The following is a 10,713-nucleotide window of genomic DNA, read 5'->3' as shown; positions in this document are numbered from 1 at the left end:
ATGTGGTAGATGCAGAGAAGTAAAAGCTGGGGCTTTCATCGATTCTTCACCCTGCAGCAGCAGATCTGAGCAGCACATCTTCATGGTTGCCACAGTAACTGACAGACTGGAGGTTGGCCATATCCTAAGGCTGCAGGGTAAAAACCAGTGATGCTCAGATCTATCACCTTGACACAGGGAGAGCGAGTGGGCTCACAGCCCTCTCTGAGCCAGCTTTCATATCTTCGTATAAAACAGGTTCATTCAGAACACAGTAGGGTTTAGATATTAAAATAAAGTCATTGAAAATCCCACCATAACAGAATCATCTTTAATTTTGTGAATTTCTTCCCAGGTCTTACCCGTGTTTACATTATTGCAATCATTATACAGATAGCACTTCGTATTTTTTAAAAATTTGCTATTTATAACAAATATTTCCCCATGTTTCTACCATAGTCTTCATAATTATTAGTGGCTGAACAGTATTAAAAAGTGGATGTATCATAATTTCCTAAACCACTCCCTTACTGTTCAAAATTTTCAATTGTTTCCATTTCGTTATAGCTAATGCTCATATGTACATCTCTGGGCATACACTATTTAGTTTCTACTGGATTGTATCTCCAGGATAAATTTCTAGGTATGAAGTTATGGGGTCAAAAGATAGTTTTGTGATTAAGTTTTGCCAAACTGCTTTCTAAAAATGTTTGTCAGTGCTGATTCATAATATGTATTAGTTTTTATTGCTACATAACAAATTACCACAAAACATAGTGTTTAAAACATGTATTTATTATCTCAGTTTCCGTGGGTCAGGTATTCATGCATAGCTTAGCTGGGTCCTCTGCTTCAGGGTCTCTCACAGGCTGCAATGAAGGTGTTGGCTGAGGCTGGGGTCTCATCTGACCCCAAGGAAGGACCCTTTTCTAAACTCACATAGATGGTGGCAGAATTCAGTTCCTTATGGGCTATTACAATTAGCTTCTCAGTCTTTTGCTGGCTGTTGCCCTTAGTTCCTTGCCACCTGGGCCTCTTCAACATGGCCACTTTCTTCATCAGACTTGGAATGCAATAGAGTCTGCTAGCAAAACAGAAGTCATAATCTTTTGGAACCTCATCACAGAAGTAACTGACCCTCAACACTGTCATATTCTATTGGTTAGAAGCAAGGAAAGCAAAGAGAGAGGATTATACAAGGCCAAGAATACCAGAAGCAAGGATCATTGGGGCTGCCTACCACAAACATCACCAAGAACATACCCCTGTATCAATTTTATCACAATGTTTAGAACACTGAGTGTTCTAGTATTTAAAAATTACTAGTACAGTAGCTGTAAAACACCATTTCCTACTTTAAAGACCTCTTTCCTAGTCGTATTTCTCCCAAGGTCCCCTGGGTCCTTTGATCTCCGCTGCTGCCAAGTAATGCCCCATTAGGTGTCATCTGACAGTACCTAAGGAACTGCCCTTTATGGGGCTTTGAAAAGTTATAAACACAGACCTGTATTAGGAAGGAGTGAGTTCCCAGGGAGGTTCCCAGTCTCAAGGAATTGCTGATATTTGTGCAGCAACTCTAAGGCCTGAATAACCTGGTACCTATACCACTTTAAAGGATTAACACTGAAGAAATCATTTTTTTTTTTTTAAAGCCTACCATATACTCTTACTGGGCATTACATTTCACAAACTTTATTTTACTTTAATTGTCAAAGCAACCCTGTAATATACGTACTAAAGACACAGTAAGACAGAGTTGGAAGCTGTAGGGTTCAGTTTCTCCCCTAAAGCAACCACTGAGATGGAAAGAATGACTGGAATCAATTATTTCAGGTCTCTGGAACTTGATCAGACACTTACAACAGCCAGAGTAGTGCTTGATGAAGGGAAAGGCTGTTCACTTTTCATAAAAGGGCAGCATGCATGAACCAGCTACCATCCCCATTCCTCAGCCTTGCGGTGGTTGTGGGGACAGGAGCTCACATTCCTGAGGTAGCTGACTACTGCCAAGGTAAGCAGTGGGGACCTCACCCTCCAAAAGTGTAGCGTTATGCATTCTGGTTGGCTGGTGGTGCCCTGAGGGACCGGCACAGATGCTTGTATTGGTTTCAGTTCTCTTGGCTGCAGAGGTTCCCCCCAGAGGCATCTACTGGAAGATTTAAAGGGCCCAAATCCCTTTTTATTCCCCTTTTTGAAGTCAGACATTTAAGGAAATCTTTGTCAGGTCACTAGCTAACTCTACATACAATAGGAAGGAACTTCAGTGATCACACACAACAAGGAATACACATTTGGCAAAAATAGTTTGGAAAAGTCACAGATGGATGGTTGCAGTCCTCAACAAGCTAAAATCAGCAATCCCTGAGGAGTGGAGGGATCAGATTTCCAGAGTTACCACATATAATGCTCAGAAGGTCCTGTTCTCAACAGAAAATTACAAAACATACAAAGGAATTGGAAAATATGGCCCAATTACAGGAAAAAAATAATTTGACAGAAACCATCTCTGACAAAGAGCACACATCGGAAATTACTAGTCTGAGATGTTGTTATATCAACTGTCTTGAATATGCTCAATGAGCTAAAGGAAACTATGGACAAAGAACTAAAGGAAATCAAGAAAATGATGTATGAACAAAATAAAAATATCAATAAATAGAAATTAAAGAAATCAGGCAGAAATTCTGGAGCTTAAAAGTACAATAATTAAAATTAAAAATTCATTTGAAGTCCAACAGCAGATTGGAGCAGGCAGAAAAAAGGATCAGCAAACTTGGAGATAAGACAATTGAAATTATCCAGTCTGAGAAGCAGAAAGAAAAAAGAATAAAGAAAAATGAACAGAGTCTAAGGGACACCATCAAGCATATCAACACATACACCTAAGGAGTTCCAGGAGGAGATAAGAAAAGGGGGTAGAAAAAAATGTTTAAAAAAACAATGGCAGAAAATTTCCAAAATCTGATGAAAGACATAAATATACACATCCAAGAAGCTCAACCAAATCCATGAAGAATAAGCTCAAACAGATACACACCGAGACATATTATAGTAAAACTGAGAGACAAAGACAAAGAGAGAATCTTGAAAGCAGCAAGAGAGAAGTGATATATCATGTACAAAGAATCCTCAGTAAAATAAACTGCTGATTTCTCAGCAGAAACCATGGAGGCCAGAAGGCAGTGGGATCACATGTTTAAAGTGCTGAAAGAAAAAATACTGTCAACCAAGAATTCTATATCTGGCAAAACTACCCTTCCAGAATGAAGGAGAAATGAAGACGTATCCAGATAAACAAAAGCTAACGTAGTTCATTACTATTAGGTCTAGCAAACTGAATTCAGCAGCATATTAAAAAGATTATACACCATGACCAAGTGGATTTATCCCAGGAATGCAAGTGTGGTGCAACCTACAAACCTCAGTGTAATATACCACATTAATGGGATGAAGGGGGAACTGTATTATCATTTCAACTGACGAAGAAAGGCATCTAACAAAATGCAACACGCTTCTATGATAAAACACTCAGAAAACTAGGATAGAAGAGAACTTCCTCAACACGATGAAGGGTATTTTTGAAAAACCCACAGCTAACACCATACTCAACAGCGAAAGTCTGAAAGCTTTCCCCCTAAGGTCAGAAACAATACAAGGATGGTCACTTTCACCACTTCTACTCAACATCCTACTGGAAGTTCTAGCCAAAGCAATTAAAAAGCAAAACAAAAAACCAGTAGCCATCAAGTCTGTTCTGACTCATGGCAACCCTATGTGTGTCAGCGTCGGGCTGTACGCCATAGGATTTTCAATGCCTAATTATTTTTTTAACATTTCAGAAGTAGATTGCAAGGCCTTTCTTCTTAAGTGCCTCTGGGGGGGACTCAAACTGCCAACCTTTTGGTTACTGTTTAATGGGTACAGTGTTTCTGTTTGAGATAATAAAAAAGTTCTGGAAACAGTGGTGGATTACATGACATTGTGAATGTACTAACAAAAATGACTAAAATGGCAAATTTTATGTTAATGTGTATTTTATCACAGTAAAAAAAAAAGAAAAAAAAATTCCCATTTAATAGGAAACTCAGCATTAGAGATGTGAAATCACTTGCTCAAGGTCACTCTGCTGAAGTGGCAGGGCTGGCTGCCCAGTCTGTCCCCCTGCCTTCTAAGGCTCCTTATTCTCAGCTGCGACCGCCTAGAGCTAATACTATGCTTTCCACCCTATTACCATTTGAGCACTAAACACAATACATTGAGTGGCCCCTTCCTCTTCAGTTAGCTGAAGGGATAGCCCCTGGAATTCCAGAAGGCTCTGCTCAGTGACCATTACTTCCTAATAAAAGAGGTAAGTCTGGAAACACTCCTAACTCATCATGGGAAGAAGGGCTATAGAGTTCACTCTACAAGTTTGTACCATAAAACCTTCAGGATAAATAAGGTTGTATAAACGAGGTGTTCTGGGAATGGAGTCTGGAGCCAGACCGTACATTTCAGATCCTGGTTCTGTAACTTACAAAGCTTTGTGACTGCGCAAATTTCTTCACATCTCCTCAGTATTTCCTCACCTGTAAAACTGACATTGCTATGTCCCAATTTGAAGATAAATGAGAAAATGCCTCTAAGAGTACAGTAAAGGTCCCATAAACATCACTATACAGACCTGATGGGCAGGAGACCAACAGGAGGCCCGTGTGAGGACTCATGTCTATGTGGGTCCTGGCCTATGCACACATGGAGACTGAGTGTTCCTGTGTCTGTCCATCTCCAGACGTGGCTGAGTGGGGCCCTACACTGTGGACATTGGGTGGGGACAGGGGCAATGTCAGCGCCATGACTCCTCTGCACTCTGGCTACCTCTGTCTTTCATGATGTAGCTCTCTGTATGTCACCCTAGTCTGGGTCTGTGTGTGACTGTTCTCTTTCCACATTCATGCCCAGAAAACCATGAACGTGGAGAGTGAAGGGACCACAAGTCACCAGGGACTCAGGGCAGAGCTCATCAGTGTCATGCAGCGGACACCTGAGAAGGAAAGTTGCAAGGTATGCTTACAGGGCGATTGCCCACCACAGGGCCCAGCGGCAAAGCCCTAGAGCATGCTAACCTTTCTGGGGCCAAACTCTGAGATCTTTGTGCAGGGGGACAATATATCACAAAATTTGGGGGGTTCACCTTTCTCCTACTATCCCTGGGGCTGTGGGTAGTAATCTGTGCCCTACAGGAAGTGATCCAAGCCTCCTGGTGTCTCCACTGAAGTCAGAAATCATGGAAGATTGGGACCAGACCCTACCCTTGGAGACTGCCACCAAGTTGGGAAGATAGGGTCAAGCATGTATCCATGATGCCGTTGCCCAGGGTGTCCTGCGGCACAGATCCACAATGGTGCTGTCCGCGGCGTCCTGTGGCATAGGCCCACGATGGGACTGTCCAGGATGCTCTGCAGCCTTCCTGTAATTGCTCACAGGTTTAGGGAGCCAGGGCTGTGTCTGTTGTAGGTTAAGAGTGCTGCTCATTTATTCAAAAAATGTTATGGAAAATATGAAAACAAAAACATTGCCGTCGAGTCAATTCTGACTCATAGCGACCCTACAGAACAGAGCAGAACTGCCCCATAGGGTTTCCAAGGAGCAGCTGGTGGATTTGAACCACTGACCTTTTGGTTGGCAGCCATAGCTCTTAAGCACTGAGCCACCAGGGTTCCTATGGAGATTACAGGAACAGTAAACAAGACATACAATCCCTGCCCCTGTTGATATTATATTTCAGCAAATAAAATGCTAGACTGCTAACTACGTGACAACTTACATACAGTTAGCAGTCAGAGCTAGGAAGAAGTGTAGTGTGTGACTGCATATAAGGGAATTCACTGTGAGATCGGAGAAAGTTCTGGGAGGACTGACACTAGTGTCACGTCATGTCCCTGAGTACCTCCTACAGCAAGAGCCCTAAGTAACTGAGCAAGGGGCTGGACAATGAGAGAGCATCCCAGATCACAGATATAGCGCAGGGGCCTGTGTGGGGAAGGGTATTATGGGACCAAGAGGCTGGCAAGGCTAGAATCCAAAGGGTCAGAGGAAGCGAGGCACCAAATGGGTTGGAGAGGCTGACCCAGGCGTGGAGATGGGGCATTAGCCAGAAAGCTAGTCATGGTCTAAAGGTTTTAAGCAGGAAAGCAACCTGCATTTTCAAGAGCTGGGAGAGGTGAGAACAGCTGGATGACTCAAGTGAAGAACTGTCTGGGAGGGTAAGGGTTTGAGCTGGGTTTGGTGGGACGTGCGGAATGCGTGAGGAGCAGCATTGTGCGGCCTGGGGTTCTGTGAGCCTCGGGTGCCATGAAAGGCATGTGTGGGCACTGGGGACAGCCCACCTGAGTGGCAAGTTTGTGAACTGGAGTAGGGGAAGCAAGAGCTGTTACAGGGCGCTGATTCCCTCCCCACCCCCACACTGGGGCACCCTTACCATTTGGGCAGACCAGCAGGAATGTCTGTCTTCATCTTGGCTCCTACAGTACTGAGTGGTTGGGATGAGGTTGCGAGGGGTGAGAAGGTGGAGCTTATCAGATCCCACACTGCACTTCTACAGCCAAGAATTAGGTGGCTCCATGTGGCCTTGTGGCCCCTGACCTGCAGCAGCAGCAGCAGCAGCAGGGTGATACCCTGAGGAGCCCATGAAGTGGCATTTCCCTGAGTATAGGCTCATTCGGCCATTCACTACCTCATCTACCCTTCCATACATTTGTCAAACCCAGGCCCTGCACCCGTCCTAGCACCAGGGACCTGAGAGCTGAGTAGGGGGCCCCCGGAACTCAAGTCTGCCCAGCCTGATGTAAGGACACATGGGCTGACACAGGACGAAGCCAAACTCCAGTTCAGGGGGAAAGACCCAGCAGGAAGGTACCATCAACCCCATCTGACCCTCTCCTCTCACATGTGCCACCTGTGCTGGGCTCCCCAGTCTTGCTGTTTCATGTCCTCCCAGGATGTGGCCTCATCCCTTTACCCTGAGTTACTATGGACAAGTCCTGACTTCTTCAGAACTCTTCCAGGGAAAAACACAACCTCCAATGAAAAGATTACACAAGTGTCCAAGTTGGGCCTAGCTTGCTGATCATGAGTCTCTTCACCTAGCCCTGCTGTGGTCTCCTCTGCTCAGCCCCCTCCTCTTTTGTCTAAGGTAAAGATCAAAAGTGGAGATGTGCTCTACCCACCACCTGATGGGCTCATGAGGAACAAGCAGGGCAAGGACACAGCCTTCCTAGGGATCCTGAGTGTGACCCCCAGGTGTGGTCCACTCCCCACCTCCACCCCACTGCCCGCTATGAACCAAGCTCACCCTCTTCTCCAGGCCCTGACAATGCTCTGGGCCCCAGGAGGCTGACTGTGCTGGCCTGCATCACTGAGCTCCCTGTCCTGGGCTCCCTCCCTGCATGGCCTTGGATTTAGCGATGGCTTCTTCCCCTACCTTCAGCGAGAGCTCCAGCCAGGTCTCTCACATTACAGATCTCACCAGATTCCGGAACACCTTCCCTCCCTCACCCAGGGGTGCTAGTGGCTTTCCTGGTGCCCCAGCAGCCCTGTTGGCTGCGCACACCTCTCTGAGCATGTCACTTGTGTCCACAGGGCCCTACTACCCTACCCTTAAAGCCCCACCTCAAGTCTATCTTTCCCAGCTCGCAGGCCCATGCTAACCTCTCATCATCTCTACACATTAGAGAATAATTGGATTTGGCAAATTATGAGGCGGTTCTCACTCTAATAGTGGTCACATCCATCCTGCAAGCATGTCTGGTGGGGAAGATATGGCCAGACTCCCACAGTCCACTGGTATTCAGAGACCAAGAAGGAAGGGCCTCCAGTTTATTTATGGAATGCTCTGCCAGGTGTTCATGATCTTTATGTTCATGTTTTCATACAGCTCTACAGTCCTGCAAAGTAGTTTTCACCATCTCAGTTTTACAGCTGAGGAAGTCAACACTCAGGTTCACAGAGACATGCCCCAGGTTACAGAGTTCACAAGCGGTGGGTTAGGGTAGACCTCAGGGTATTTAACTGCAGAGCCTGTGATGCTTCTGACGTTGGGCTGTGGGTGCTGAGGCACCAAGAGAGCCCCCCAGAGTCAATGGCAGGGTGGTACCTGCAAGACTGGAATGTCTTTGTGATGACCCCTCAGGACTGGCCTGGGCTGAGGGCCACCCTCCACATCTGCAGCACAGAGTCCCGGCGGACCGTATAGGGTAGATGTTTGATGCGGAACAAGTGTCTGGGGTTGATGTTTCCACTGGGCGTATACAGTTTCTCCCCACGTCTGCCCAGGAGACTGCGCAGGGCCAGGTTGCCTGACAGAATCTTCTCATAGAACTCCACGCCCCCTCGGGCATAGGCTATGGACAGGGAGGCCGTGCGGCGGTCCAGCCACGCTTCCAGGGTATGAGTGAGTGAGTCCATGGAAAAGGTATAGGCCACAAAGCCCACTACTGCTATCACCAAGTTGAACGCAGCCCGTAAGTTCATGGGGCCTCCATAGAGCCCCAGTGCCTGCTTGACACCCACACCCAGTGCCCAGGTCCCTGCCAGGCAAGCTGGGGCTGGCAGGGACTGCAGGGCAGCTGCACTGCTCTCCAGGTACACCACCTCCCTGGCCAAGGCAAACTTCTGGGCATCATGGGACAGGGTCAGGGCATCTCTCAGCCGGGCACCTTCTGGGCTGTGCCAGTCCACTCTTTGCCCATGTACCACCACAGGCTGGCCAGTGTTGGTCACTGTGCCACCCAGAAAGTTGGCAGGGATGCCCACCACGGCCCCACCTGGGAGCCGTGGGAAGCCGGCACTCACTGGCTGGAAGGTGAAGGTGGTGAAGGCCTTGTAGCCGTGGCCTGAGGGGACGCCCATGTCCTGAAGCACCTCCTGGAAGAGGCTCTGCAGGTCCAGGGAGAGTGGGGCGGGCTGGCCCTGAGGCCAGTACTGGTACAGCCACTGGACCACAGGATCTGGGAAGAGGTGATATGAGACTTGGGCCCCAAACAGTCCTGCGCAGGAAGATACCAAGACGCCTGTCCTGTGTCTCTGTATAAACACTGCAGCCCACCACAGGGGACCAGCCATGAGTGCTGCCACCGCTGACAACCTGGGCCAAGAGAGAGAGAAGTCAGCCAGAAGTTCTCCAGGTCTGCTTGCAGACTGAACATTCCCCAGGCCCATATCCTTTTTAATTAAGGCAGTACCGAATAGCCCTTAGAGCCAGACCTGCCTGGGTTCAAATCCCAGCTCCATCTCATACTAGCTCTGTGACCCTGGGGAAACCACTCAACCACTCTGTGCATCATTTTCACCAAATGGGTATGTGACCATGGCTTCCAGAATGTTTGTGATGCGTAAATAAATTAACACACATAAAACATTTAGTGCCTGGCACAGTGGCAGGCACCCCTGTGGTAACTGTTGTGATCTTTATTTTTATTCTCACGCTAGGCATAGCACTAAGTAGCTGACTGTCTCATTCAACTTATTCATCCCATAGTAAAGCCCTATGATCTTGAATTTTTAGATGAAATACATATGCTAATTTACATACTTAGTATATACCAGACTGAGTGCTTTAGATGTACAGTCATGTGTCGTTTAACATCCACGACACGTTGTGTGAAATAGGACGTTATGTGATTCGGCCGTTGTGCGAACACCGTATTAAATACAGGCAGTGCCCGGGTTACGACTTAAGGGCAATTCATACTAAAGAATGGACTGCCATAAAGCCTATTAAAAGTTTGAGTTCAAAATACAATGGTTGTAAAAACACATGTACTGTTTTGCGACATTCATGAAAACACTGCGCAGTTCAGAAGTGTTTTATACGCATATAAAGGTATATACTAAGGCAAACATTTGACTGACACTAAGAGCACCATGTACCTGTCTCGACTTATCCACAAACTCGACTTATAGACATACTTAGGAATCTCGTTAATAACCCGGGAACTGCCTGAAAATACATCAACCAACTTTAACCATCATCAGCTCACGGCCAATCCTGTTTCATCTCTACTCCCACCCACGCCCTCTCCTCCAACTGGTTTATTTTGAAACACATCCTGGACCTCCAATCATTTTATCCTAATTATTTAAGTAAAAATTCATAATTATTTAACTTTGGTTGAAGGATACTGCCTTCCTATCTAAGTGTTTTATTAGCAAAGAAATTGCTGCTAACAAGAATGGGTGTGCAGTGGGGGGAGGTATTACTTGGCCTATTTCAATAAAAAAACTCCTACGAGTGTCCATATGACCGATAAAGGGCCAACGAGACATTTTTTTCGATGGAGAAACTGAGGCCAGGGAGGGAAGGGTCTGGCTAAGGTCAATGCCCCCAGGACCACGGCCTTGCAGGCGGAGCCGGGCGGGTCGAGGAGGAGCTGTAGTGTCCTCGCAGGGGGCTCATCGTTCTGCTCTCACCTCCTTACCTACCTCCTGTGGCGCGAACAGGCTGCGAGCAGGGACGCTGGTGACGAGACACCACCGCGCGGGTCTGGGCGAACTCACCTCCTCCGCCTCTGTCCGGGCGCCGCGAAACGTGCCCGGGGCGGGGCCGGGCGCAAAGCACGCCGGTCCGGCGACGGGGCGGGGAGAGCTGGAGGCGGGCTCTTGGGGGCGGGGCCGGCCGCAAAGCACGCTGGCCCGGGGTCCAGGGAAGGGGTTGGGGGAAGAGGCCGCGGTGGCGCAGGTCTTCGCCGTTAGCCG

The 10,713-nt window shown here is 47.3% G+C and overlaps 1 protein-coding gene across 3 annotated transcripts; it reads right to left on the bottom strand.

Annotated features, from left to right (window-relative positions):
* Nucleotides 1-753: 753 nt before the first annotated feature.
* Nucleotides 754-10,556, bottom strand: TMEM177 (transmembrane protein 177). 3 transcript variants are annotated; one of them, XM_064287292.1, is made up of 2 exons: nucleotides 10,441-10,556; nucleotides 754-9,103 (listed from the first exon to the last, which is right to left on the bottom strand). In XM_064287292.1, the coding sequence occupies exon 2, from the start codon at nucleotides 9,079-9,081 to the stop codon at nucleotides 8,146-8,148; it is 936 nt and encodes a 311-aa protein (XP_064143362.1). In that variant the 5' UTR covers nucleotides 9,082-9,103; nucleotides 10,441-10,556; the 3' UTR covers nucleotides 754-8,145. The 3 variants fall into 3 exon arrangements, with proteins under 3 accessions (XP_064143362.1, XP_010594703.2, XP_064143363.1); XM_010596401.3 differs by having other exon boundaries at nucleotides 10,437-10,549; XM_064287293.1 differs by having other exon boundaries at nucleotides 10,429-10,542.
* Between the last annotated feature and the right edge of the window lie 157 nt (nucleotides 10,557-10,713).

Source organism: Loxodonta africana, chromosome 6, assembly GCF_030014295.1.
Source record: "Loxodonta africana isolate mLoxAfr1 chromosome 6, mLoxAfr1.hap2, whole genome shotgun sequence".
In the NCBI taxonomy this organism is placed as follows: domain Eukaryota; kingdom Metazoa; phylum Chordata; class Mammalia; order Proboscidea; family Elephantidae; genus Loxodonta; species Loxodonta africana.
The sequence above is the reverse complement of the archived record's forward strand: the minus strand, read 5'-3'. Positions and strand labels throughout refer to the sequence as shown.